The sequence below is a fragment of the Oratosquilla oratoria genome, unplaced genomic scaffold, assembly GCF_046742065.1.
Source record: "Oratosquilla oratoria isolate Oo_2021 unplaced genomic scaffold, ASM4674206v1 SCAFFOLD98, whole genome shotgun sequence".
Taxonomy (NCBI): domain Eukaryota; kingdom Metazoa; phylum Arthropoda; class Malacostraca; order Stomatopoda; family Squillidae; genus Oratosquilla; species Oratosquilla oratoria.
The window spans coordinates 289,098-302,487 of record NW_027467762.1 but is presented as its reverse complement, the minus strand read 5'-3'; the positions used below and the strand labels follow the sequence as shown (position 1 = coordinate 302,487).

At 39.2% G+C, this 13,390-nt stretch overlaps 1 protein-coding gene across 1 annotated transcript in view; it reads right to left on the bottom strand.

Annotated features, from left to right (window-relative positions):
- Positions 1-13,390, bottom strand: part of frtz (WD repeat-containing and planar cell polarity effector protein fritz) — a 509,212-nt gene that overhangs the window by 209,438 nt on the left and 286,384 nt on the right. Inside the window, exon 13 of the mRNA XM_076182931.1 lies at positions 10,052-10,836. Within this exon, the coding sequence (XP_076039046.1) occupies positions 10,052-10,836 (785 nt within the window). The remainder of the gene's footprint in view (positions 1-10,051; positions 10,837-13,390) is intronic.

Below are 13,390 nucleotides of genomic sequence, written 5' to 3'. Positions count from 1 at the left end.
AACCTCTGGCAACCCCATTGCATGAAAAAACATTCTGTATATTGAAATAAAGTCAAAATTTTGATACCCAGTTCTGTTTTGTTTACTATAATTAATATATATGGAGATATCTGGCAACTTGCCCAACACTAATCGTCAATCACCACAAGGATCTCAGTATCTCTTCAAAGCTAAAGGAGAAAGGATGTCGCCCTGTCGCGTATCTGTTAGCCTACCAGTCATGCATGCGATCGTATTATCTTTTATTCTACCAACAGGTATTCAAAAGATTCTCTATGATGGCTGTAACACTTCGACCAAATATTACAGCTCAATTCCGTTTCTGTTCTTATATATAAAATGAAATAGATAAATTATTGGCGACATCTGGCAACCCTATTGCATGAAAAAACATTCTGTATATTGAAATTAAGTCAAATTTTCGATAGCCAGTTCAGTTTTGTTTAAAGTTTTAAACGGAAACGTAAAAAAATAGACAATGTCACGAGTGAGTACGCGGCCGGAGGATTTTAAATGCCGGTGCGCTCCTTTAAACTTTAAATGCCTCTCCTGAAAAGTTTATGTTTTTTATATTTAAATAGCCATATCTCTGTTTCTTTTTGTCCGATTTCATTCATTCTTTCGAATTTGTAAAGAGAAAGAGTAATTCTTTAATTTGATCAGGAAAAAACAAAGGAAACTGTAACTTATTTTTTTTGTTTAATTTATCATAGCAGATTTTCACTGAAGTTTCTACTATTCAAAATAAAAAAATCATAAAAAAGAATAAAAGAGAGTAGGAAAAAATCTAACTCAATGAAGTTGTTTCCAAGACTCTAATCTTTCATTTCCTACATAGTAGGCTGATTACCTATGCCTGTGGATACTTCAATGATTACAGATACTATCATAAAAAAAAGAAAGAAAAAAATTAACTACACGTAATATATACATGTTACTAAAACAATTTAGTATGCAATAATACTCTTTCCGATAGAGTAAGTATACATAAGTTCACCAAAGAAATTGAACAACTTTTATGACACGTTCACCTATAAGCACTTCCCACAGTCCCTTAAGTGAGGATTTAATTATATTATATATTTTGTCAGTTAATTCTTCCATACATTCTTTCAGTATCCAGTTTGCAATTCCGTCTGGGCCATGTGATTTTCTGACATCCAGGGTTTTAATTTGATCACTGATTTCTTTTTGTGTTACGTATATTTCTTTCATTGCTGGGGATAATTCTCTCTATCTACACTGTTAGGTGAGTTTTCTATTGTGAATACTGATCTCAAGTGGTTGTTCATAATTTCAGCCATTTCCAGTTCTTCTGTATATTCCTTTTTATCTTGGCGCAGTTTTTCTATTTCTTGTTTGTTTTTCAGTTTTCCGTTTACATATTTGTAAAATAGTTTGGGTTCTTCCTTACATTTGTCTATTATCCTTTTTTCATAATTCCTCTTTTCATCTCTGCATATTTTTACATATTTGTTTCTTAGTTTGATGTACGTTTGCCATTTGCTTTGTTTCTTATCTCTTTTCCACTTTTTCCAAGCTTTGTCTCTTTTTTCCTTAGCTTCACTACATCTTTTGTTGTACCAGCTCTTTATGTATGCCTTTTCCATTTTTTGTTGTGGTACATATTTGTTCACTCCTTCATTATAAATTTATTTTAATACATTCCATTTTTTTTTTTCTATCCCTGTATCTTCGTTTTGGAATATTTCCCAGTTTGCATTGCGAAAGAATGTTTTAAGTTTCTCAAAGTTTGTTTTGTTATACATAGGTCTTCCTATTCTATGTTTATAATTTTTCTTTGGTCCATTTGTTCTTTCAATTCCATTTCAATTAGTATGTGGTCACTTTTTCCTATCGGAGTTTTATAATCAATTTTTTTAATAATCTCAGGTTCTGTCGTAAGTACTAAGTCCAATTTTGAGGGTTCTTCATTTCCTCTGTATCTAGTATTTTCTTTAATCCACTGGGTCATTGTGTTTTCAATGGTCAAGTCAAGGAGTACATTGCCCTAGTGTTTCTCTCCCCCTTCACTGTCATTTTTTCCCAGCATATTTCTTTTGAATTAAAGTCACCCATAATTACTGTATTTCCTCCATCTTTCAGCGTTTCAATTAATTCATGTTTTGTATCTTCTAGTAACTCGGAATGATCCCTTTCTGTCCAGGCTTGTGTTTTAGGAGGTACATATACCACTGCAAATTTTCTTTTCTTCATTTGTTTACCTTTGACTTGTACTATAATTGATTCTACATTGTTTTTTCCTTCAGTTATTTTTGTTACACTCAAATCTTTTAGTCAATATTAGAACTCCTCCGCCCTGTTTGTTCTTTCTATTCTTTGTGCAACAGTTGTATACACCTTGTCCCACAGTGTGGGGTGTTAGGGTGTACTTTAATTTGGTTTCTACAATTCCCATTATGTCTGGTTCTTATGTGCTTGCTACGGAGACTGGTCTGTAGTTAGTTGGATTTTCCTTGTTCCCTCCTTTATATATTGGTGCAATATTTACATTGTTCCAGTCTTGTGGTACCTTTCCTTCTTTGAGTGAGCATTTGATTATATGGTACATTTTATCCGTTAACTGCTCTACGCATTCTTCCAGTACCCAATTTGCAATTCCATCAAGACCATGCAATTTTCTGACATCAAGGTTTTTTATTTGGTCGCTGATTTCCTTCTGTGTAATAGTTATTTCCTTCACGGGGGGGGGGGGGGGATTTCTGTCTCTCTATTCGCTCACAGTTAGGTGAGTTTTCAATTGTGAATACCAATTTGAAATGATTGTTCATAATTTCTGCCATTTCTTGTTCTTCTGTATATTCATAACTTCCCTGGTGCAGCTTTTCTATTTTTTTTATTCATTTCTTAGTTTACCATTCACATATCTGTAAAATAGTTTGTTGTTCCTTGCATTTTCTATTATTTTTCATAGTTTCTCTTTTCATCTCTGCGTATTTTTACATAATCGTTTCTTAGTTTGATGTATGTTTGCCATTTGCTCATTTTTTTTTTTTTTTCCAGGCCTTGTCTCTTTTATCCTTAGCTTCACTACATTTTTTGTTGAACCAGTTCTTTATGTATACTCTTTCTTGCTTTTGTGGTACATATTTGTTCACTCCCTCATAAATTTCTTTTAGTATATTCCATTTCTCTTCCATCCTTGTTTCTTCCTTTAGGAATTTTTCCCAGTTTGCATTCCGGAATTTTTTTCTAAGTTTCTCAAAATTAGTTTTGTACATTGGTCTTCCTATTCTATGTTTCTCATTTCTTCTTATGTCTATTTGTTCTTTTAGTTCGAATTCTATTAGTGCATGGTCACTCTTCCTATTGGTGTTTTGTAATCTACAAGCACCTGGCTGCGCCAGCCACGGCTACGCCGTGGGTGCTTGGCCTGCGGCGCTGCTCGCTTCGCTCGCGGGCGTTTCGCGCCCTAGGGCTACGCCCTCTTGCTATACATTTGTAAAAGGTCAAAATAAAATATGAGTGATAAAAATCATGTGTTTTATTAGTCATCTTTAACTTCTTCAACTTAAAGCCGCCGGCACTACTTCTTAGTAGAAGATTCTCCCTCGTCGTCGTCGCTGCACCTCTTGTTGCTCTCAGTGGTGGTATCTCTGTTCTCTTTTAGCATCTTTTTGACCTCTTCTATTTTTTGGTTAACTTCCTCGATTTTCTCTTCCAACTCCTCCTTGATAGAGATAGAGAAACTGGAGGCAGGGTCGACCTCTTCTTCTCTTTCGTAGCACAAATCGTACGACGCGGGCAGCAACATATCTACGGCTTCCTCTTCTGAGATCGTGTACACTTCTTTGGGTATCTCGACAATGCTTTGGTCAGGCTCTTCTTCGGCCAAAGCAACTTCTTGGTCGTCAGAAACTACGACCGCTTCAGGAGGTTTATCTTCTTCTGAAAGACTCTCAACGAAAAGTTCTTTATACACGCAATTGCGTGGTCGTTTCATCCTGAAATCGTCGTTCACTTTTTCCCAAACTGTGTATATGCTGAGAGAATTCCAGCTTGTAACTCTTTATCAGGCGACATAAAGTTGTCCGTGGGCAAAGTACTGTGCAGAATCAAGCAATATTCCACACCTATCAAATGTCTGCCCCTGAGATTTGTTTATCGTCATCGCATAACTAAGCTTAACAGGGAATTGTTTCCGCTTGAATGGTATAGTGGTATCAGTAGACTCCAGAGTAATTCTCGGGAGTAAAACCTGTTCACCCCTGTGTGTACCGCCTAAGATTATTCCGACTATGATATTTTTTTGAAGATTAGTCACTATTACTCTGGACCCATTACACAACTTGGGAGGGCATATATTCCTCATAACCATGATGACACTTCCTACTTTCAGTCTCAACATGTGAAGAGGGAGAGAGGGGCTTGTTATGGCATTGAAAACCGATGTCTGAATGTCCGTTACTTCTTCCATTGCAGTGTCAACACTCATGTACACTTTCTCTGGTTCTTCAGACTTATCGTAGACCATCAAGTTTATCCTGTCGACATCATCGTTTGTGGGGGAAATGATAGCCCTCTTCTCGAAATATGAAGCATTCAGGTGATTTTCCTCTACATTATCATAGACTTTGTCCACTAACTCTTTACGGGTCTCAACGACAATCCCATACTTCTCGGGAAGTTTTACGGGTCCACTCTCCCCTCTCCCCAGACCCAATAGATTTTCCGCAAATATCTTGTTCTGTGCGTCATCTGCCTTGAGTCTCACGTTACGTGTTAGTTCCAACTTTAAAAGGTCGTCCAAGAAATAACCGGACTTTATACAGTATTCGAGCTCATCATTCATTCCTCCCCCTCTTATAACTGGGAGGATTTGACGAAAATCTCCCGCACAGACAAAGACTATACCCCCCCATAAACCTTCCTGGAACACCCAAAATGTCCCTTTAGGGAAACATCACACACGCACGCACACACACAATTTTACAAATACACTTTATTCTAACAGAAGACTGGTTTTCATATGCGAGGACGGGAAGTCCAGGAATGAGCTAAAACGCTCGACCAATCGCCTCATCCCAGTTACACACTTCTTAGACTCTCTTCATGGCGTATGTTGATGACAACTCGCCAGTGAGACGGGTTCGCCGGAACGAGCTGTCTACGAACACCAAGACCTTCGAGATCTTCGAGACCTTCCAGAACTTCGAGAACTTCGGCACTTTCGAGAACTTCGGCACCTTCGAGAACTTCGGCACCTTCGAGAACTTCGGCGCCTTCGAGAACTTCGGCGCCTTCGAGAACTTCGGCGCCTTCGAGAACTTCGGCGCCTTCGAGAACTTCGGCGCCTTCGAGAACTTCGGCGCCTTCGAGAACTTCGGCGCCTTTGAGAACTTTGGCACATTCGAGAACTTCGGCACCTTCGACAATTTCGGCACTTTCGAGAACTTCGGCACGTTCGAGAACTTCGGCACCTTCGAGAACTTCGGCACCTTCGAGAACTTCGGCACTTTCGAGAACTTTGGCACCTTCGATAACTTCGGCAGCTTCGAGAACTTTTACACCATGGCTTAACGATGATCGTTCTTGACTCAACGATGATCGTCCACGGCTCAACAATGATCGTCCATTGCAAAACGATGATCGTTCAGGGCTCAACGATGATCGTCCATGCCTCATCGATGAGCGTCCATGGCCTAACGATGATCGTCCACGGCTCAACGATGATCGTCAACGGCTCAATGATGATCATTCTTGACTCAACAACGTCCATGGCTCAACAATGATCGTTCTTGACTCAACGATGATCGTCCACGGCTCAACGATGATCGTCCATTGCTCAACGATGATCGTCCATTGCTCAACGATGATCGTCCATTGCTCAACGATGATCGTCCATTGCTCAACGATCATCATCCACGGCTCAACGATGATCGTCCACGGCCCAACGATGATCGTCCACGGTTCAACGATGATCGTCCATGGCTCAACGATGATCGTCCATGGCTCAACGATGATCGTCCATGGCTCAACGATGATCGTCCATGGCTCAACGATGATCGTCCATGGCTCAACGATGATCGTCCATGGCTCAACGATGATCGTTCTTGACTCAACGATGATCGTTCTTGACTCAACGATGATCGTCCACGGCTCAACGATGATCGTCCATTGCTCAACGATGATCGTCCATTGCTCAACGATGATTGTCCATTGCTAAACGATCATCATCCACGGCTCAACGATGATCGTCCACGGCCCAACGATGATCATCCATGGCTCAACGATGATCGTCCATGGCTCAACGATGATCGTCCATGGCTCAACGATGATCGTCCATGGCTCAACGATGATCGTTCTTGACTCAACGATGATAGTCCATGGCTCAACGATGATCGTCCATTGCTCAACGATGATCATCCACAGCTCAACGATGATCGTCCACGGCTCAACGATGATCGTCCATGGCTCAACAATGATCGTCCACGGCTCAACGATGATCGTTCATGGCTCAACGATGATCGTTCTTGACTCAACGATGATCGTCCACGGCTTAACGATGATCGTCCACGGCTTAACGATGATCGTCCACGGCTCAACGATGATCGTCCACGGCTCAACGATGATCGTCCACGGCTCAACGATGATCGTCCATGGCCTAACGATGATCGTCCACGGCTCAACGATGATCTCCACGGCTCAACTATGATCGTCCACGGCTGAACGATAATCATTCTTGACTAAACAACGTCCATGGCTCAACGATGATCGTCCATTGCTCAACGATGATCGTTCATGGCCCAACGATCACCATCCACGACTAAACAATGATCGTCCACGGCCCAACGATGATCGTCCATGGCTCAACGATGATCGTCCATGGCTCAACGATGATCGTCCATGGCTCAACGATGATCGTCCATCTGCCAAGCGATGATGTAACCAATTTACCACCGGCCCGCCCCATCTCGGGAAATGACAGATTTTATTTTTATTAAGTATAAGATTCTGTCCACAATTTCAGGTTCTGGCATAGGTATTAAATCCAGTCTCGATGGTTCCTCATTGTTTCTGTATCTGGTAAATTCCTTTATCTACTGAGTCATTGTGTATTTAATGGTCGTGTATTTACCTATTTACCTCGTTGTATTATACAGGAAGGGAGCTATGCTTGTGGTGACCCGTCTTTGTATCTTTCAGCATCAAGTTTATTCTTAAAATCGTGTATAGTAATTGCACACTGTTTTTTCATCTAAGTTATTCCATATATCCAGCATTCTGTGTGGGAAGCTATTCTTTTCCTATCTCTTCTATAGTTGTCCTTTTTGAGTTTGTTTTCATGACCTCTTTTTTTTTTCATTGTCATTTTTTTTTAGTAAATCTTTTCTGTCAAGGATTTCCATTCCTTTCATGATTCTATATATAGTCAGTAGATCACCTCTTTCTCTTCTTTGCTCTAGTGTTGGTAGTTCTAGTTTTGATAATCTTTGTTCGTATGTTAATTAGGAAAGAGCTGATACCAACATTGTTGTTGCTCTCTGTATTCTTTCTAGTTTCCTTATATTCTTTTTAGTACTGGGTGTCCATAGTGTTGCTGCATATTCCAGTTTTGGTCTAATCAATGTGACTAATATTTTTTTATAATTCCTTCATCCGAGTATTCAAATGCCACTTTCATTGACCTTAGTAGGTTGAATGCTTCACCTGCTATTTTGTTTGTATGTCTATCCGGTGTCATGTCATTGCTGATTATCACTCCAAGGTCCCTTTCCGAGTGCACTTTTTTTTATTTAATTTTCACCAATTTTGTAATTTTTAAAAATTCTGTTTTTGCTTTTACCAAACTACATTATGCTACACTTCTTGATATTAAAGTTCACCTCCCACTTTTGAGTACATTTCCAGATTGTGTCCAGGTCTGATTGTAATGAGTCACAGTCCTCATTTGTTGATACTTTAATATTTTTGCATGATCTGCAAAGAAATTCATATAACATTCAACTCCTTCGTCCATGTCATTTACATATATGGCAAACATGATTGGAGCCAGTACTGATCCTTGTGGAACACCACTTATCATTTCTTCCCATTTCGAGTATTTGTCTCTAATTACTACCCTCATTTTTCTCCCACGCAAGAAGTCTTCCATCCATTTTGATAAATTACCTGCAATGCCACCTGTTGTTTCTAATTTTCCTATTAATTTTTTGTGTGGTACTTTGTCAAATGCGATTGAGATGAGGTGCATGAGAAGTATGATAGGGGTTACTACGTTGGATAGAGTGAGAAACGAAGTGAGGAAGAAAACAGGGGTGGAAAAGGAGTTGGGAGATAGTGTTGATGAAAGAGTTTTGGGATGGTTTGGATACATGGAAGGAATGAGTGAAGAAAGATTAGTAAAAGAAGTGTGGAAGGCAGAGGTAGGAGTGAACATGAGGGGTTGACCTAGGATAAGATGGATGGGGTAAAAGAGGCATTGGGAAAGGAGGGAATGTCAGTTGAGAAAGGACAGACAATAGAAGATAGGGGTGAATGAAAAATGGTTTTGTATGGATGATGCTGTGATGCATGAAAAGGAGTGGGTGGGGAATGGGGAGGTGAGGGAGTATGTGTGAAAAATAATTTTATGCAGCCATAAGGGATTTCTCCCCGTCTTCTCTTTTTCTGTATGAGGGGACAGAGAGGGGGGATTGCCAATGGAGTGGCCTTGCTGTGGATGTGCTGTGTCTTGCAGCACCGCTTCTGACACAGGGCAGTGGGCGAGATGCAGGGATGACCTGTCATCCAGGAGGAGCCAAGATAAGAGGGAGGGGGATGAATGGGAGTGGAGTATGTGGGGATGGAGTGGGTGGAAGTGGATTTCATGCCTTTGTTTTTTGGCTACCTCCCTTGTAAGGGGGAAAAAGCCTCTGGTATATGTATGTAATTACTGGAATCATCTGGGCACATGGAAAGAATGAGTAATGAAATATTAGTAAAAAAAAGTGTGGACAGAAATGGAGGGGAGTGAACTTGAGGGGACAACCAAGGATGAGATGGATGGATGGTGTGAAGGGGGCGTTGAGCAAGAGAGGAATGTCTGTTGAGCAAGGAAGCAAGGAAGGAAGAAAGCAAGCAGGAGATAGGGATGAGAGGAGAATGTATGGATGATACTGTTATGCAAGGAAGGGAGGGGAGGGGATGGGGGTGCTTATGTGTGATATTTTGATGCAGCTGAAATGGATGTCTCCCCGTCCTCTCTTTTTCTGTACAAGGGGACAGAGAAGGAAACAATGGGTGCTGGATGGGAGTGAAATGGGTAGGAGAGGGTGTGTATCTTGACTGGTTACTTCCCTTATAAGGGGAAAGAAGGCATTAGTACATAGAATAGATTAGAATAGAACAATAAAGAGCTTATGCCAAAGGGTGCTTGGTTATTTATGTAGCTGTATCTTAAGGGAAGGGGAGCTATGCTCATGGTGTCCCATCTCTGTATCTTGCCATGTCTAATTTGCTCTTAAATTTGTGTATTGTTTCTGCACACACTATTGTTTCATCTAGTATGTTCCATACATCCACCACACTGTGGAGAAAGCTATTCTTTTTCAGATCTCTTCTATAACTGTCCTTTTAGAACTTCCTTCCATATCCCCTTATGTTTCTCTTATCCCAATTTAGTAAGTCTTCTCTATGAAGGACTCCCATACCTCTCATAATTCTGTAGATGGTCAACAAGTCACCTGGTTAAAGTCCTATGTGCTTAGACTGCTACGCTTAATAGCAGTCACTGGTAGGACCTGAATTTGAACCCTGGTTGCCTCAATGTGTTTGGGATAAAGTGTTGAAGGAGTATATGATATGGTACCAGTTTTCTGAAAAGTCACAGGTCTTCTGCAAGAGAGACCTAGGGCAACAGATTGAACCCATGTTCATCGTAACACCCAAGACGAGAACCAACATGTCATAGAAGAATATTACATATATAAGAAGTCTCATGAAAATTAAAAAAAATTCTTGTATAACAAAGACAACTATCCCCAGCAGTGTTCTCACATGACCCCCCCCCCCAAAAAAAATTAAACTCCAATTTCTTTATATAACTTACCGTAGTAGATGAAATATGAATCTTCTGGTGACAGCTCGTACTGCTGGGCCAAACTCTTCTTCAACTGCACATGAAAAGGGTTGAACAGGTACATGAAATGAACCAAGAGCTGATTCCATCTGACTCTGCCTCTGTGCTGTGAGAGGCATTCGCAACAGATGGTTGGCAATGGTGTTGAGACAGAGCATGGAAGTAGGACCTTCCATATCCCAATTGAGTGAGACCAGCAGATTGATGGCTTCATCTGTTTGCCGGTGTTTGATGTACTGTGAAACAAGGTATGGAGAGGATATGGGAAGTGATCCACAGAGTTTAATAGCTAAACAAACAAGGGGTCCATGGGAGTAGTGGAGAAGTAAGAGTTGCTGTGATGCCACAAAATCTGGGTTCTCCTTGGATCCTGCTGCCATTGGGAGCCAGTACAGTGAATGTAGGGACTGTTGTTGACGAAAATATTCTGATAGGTCCAAGATCCGAAGGGGTGCTGGATCCTCCATCACAAGCTGGAGCCTCACAAGGGAGAGGGCCATGTCAAAACACTGAATCTGACCACGATCATTGCTAATCATTACAAGGTGTCCTGAATCAAGCCATGATATGGAGGTGGGAATGAGACCTGCCTTTGTCACATGGGTCATTCCTCTAGATTCACAATGAAGAGCCAGCACCCCATTGTTGCAAGCCAGCAGAAGACGGTCCTCGCTTGGGTTGTGTGAATAACATGTGAGAGGTGCTTCTAGTGGAATTGTGGTGACTGCTACACGATGTAGAGTTCCTCTGTCAACCTAAAAAGACAAATGTTATATAATCTAATGCAAAAATTCCATTCTATGCTAGATCCCTACACACCACTCACCAATATCATTATATTTCAGAGTAACATGTAAAGTCAGAACACTAGCGAACAACAAGAAGTTTGGAAACGGCCAAAACCAGACCTAATTGTTTACATATGGTGAAGTAGAGCTGTGTAATTGTGGCGATCGGAATGTAGTTTCGTCTTTGTATCTCCTCTTTACCCTTTTTTTTTAATCAAAATGGATACACCAAGATTCAAAGAAACAACAAAAAGATGTCTAGAGGACACCAGAATAGAGACTCCACTCAGTGTAGGAAAGAAAATGTCTTGTCTAGAGAATACGTCAAGGGAATACCAAAGGTTAGATTTATGCCGTTTTTCGGGGTTTGAAAGGGAAAGAAATAGTATATTTAGAGAATTAGAAATGGATAGAGAACCACTGTATAGGAATACAATAAGAAACAGAGATACTAAAGACATTGTAGGTGAATTATTAGAACTTATAGGTGAGTACTGTACAAGATAATGTACCAAGAAATATCAATGCTAAGGAAAGCCAATGAAGAGAACAATAGGGAGATAGATGAATTAAAAAAGGAATTAAAACAACTTCAGAGAGAAAATGAAAGACTAAAAAATGACACAAAAAGGAATGAGACTTTGAAACAAGAAATTAAAAGCCAAATGAAAGAAATGACTGAAAAGGTGGTAGAAAAAATCAAAGAAAATGACAGACAAAAAATAAACAGTGGAAAATTGAACAGGAAAGTAAAGAAATATCCCTAAAGAAAATAATGAAACAACAAGTCAAAGATAATACCAAGTAAACAGTGATTCAGGTGATCAAAGACAAAGGGAACCTAGTTAGGGACACGGTGGATAGAAAAAGATGTATAGTAATCTACGGCATCAAAGTAAAACTCAGTATACTTAGAGAGGGAAAAGGAAGAGTAAGAGCTTCCCAAGGAAATTCTAAAAGAATTACAAACAGATGAACAAAGCTGGGATCGGGAAATCGAGGAAACCCATAGGATGGGAAGATATTCTAAAGAAAAAATATACAGGCCACTGAAAGTTAAACTTAAGTCTCAAACAAGTGCAGAAGATATACTATCCAGAACAATGAAGTTAGCAAATGGTGAAAATTACAAAAATATCTGGATAAAAAAAGAAATGAGTGAGGAAGAAAGAGAGAAAGAAAAAGAACTTAGAAACGAAGCAAATGATAAGAATGAAAAAAGAACTGAAACAGAAAAAAAAAAAAAATTGGGAGAGTGATAGATTTGAGACTGAGAAAATGGTAATTAAAGAAAATGGTAATTAAAGAAAATGGAAACAAAGAAGACAGAAAGAGAAGAGGAGAAAGGAAATTAAAAATAAGTTATACGGATATAGATGGAATAATCTCAGGAATGAATTAATTAAACGATTACCTGGCCTTAGAAAAACCAGACATAATGGGAATAATGGAAACTAAATTAAAGCATAACCTAACTCCCTATACTGAGGGACAAGGTTTATACAACTGTTAGACAAAGAATAGAATATACAACTGTTAGACAAAGAATAGAAGGGACAAACAGGGTGGAGGAGTTCTAATTTTGACCAAGAAAGATTTGAATGTGAAAAAAATAACTGAAAGAAAAATAATGTAGGATCAATTATGATACAAGTAGAAAATAAACATGAAGAGTAGAAAATTTGCAGTGGTGTATGTGCCCCCAAAACACAAACCTGGTCAGAAAGTGATAATTCCAAATTATTAGAAGATACAAAATACGAATTAACTGAAATATGAAAGACAGAGGAAATACAGTAATTATGGGTGACCTTAATTCAAAGGAAATATGTTGGGAAGAGATGACAGTGAAGGGGGGGGTGGAACTCTGGGGTAATGTCCTTCTTGACCAGACCATTGAGTACGCAATGACCCAGTGGATTAGAGAAAATACTAGATATAGAGGTAATGAAGACCCCTCAACATTGGACTTGATACTTACAACAGAGCTTGAGATTGTCGAAAAAAATTATTACAAAACCCCAATAGGAAAAAGTGACCATGTATTATTAGAATTGGAATTGAAAGAACAAATGGATCAAAGCAAAAATAATAAACATAGAATAGGAAGACTAATGTATAACAAAATAAACTTTGAGAAACTTAAAACATTCTTCTGCAATGCAAATTGGGATCAATTCCTAAACGAAGAAACAGGGATAGAAGAAAAAGGGAACATACTAAAAGAAATTTATAATGAAGGAGTGAATAAATATGTACCATAACAAAAAATAGAAAGAACATACATAAAAAGCTGGTGCAACAAAGTTGTAGTGAAGCTAAGGACAAAAGAGATAAAGCTTGGAAAAAATGGAAAAGAGACAAGAAACCAAACAAATGGTAAACCTACATCAAACTGAGAAATGAATATGTAAAAGTACACAGAGACGAAAAGAGAAACTACAAAAAAAGGATAATAGATAAATGCTAGGAAGAACCCAAACTATTTTACAAGTATATAAATGGAAAACTAAAAAACAAA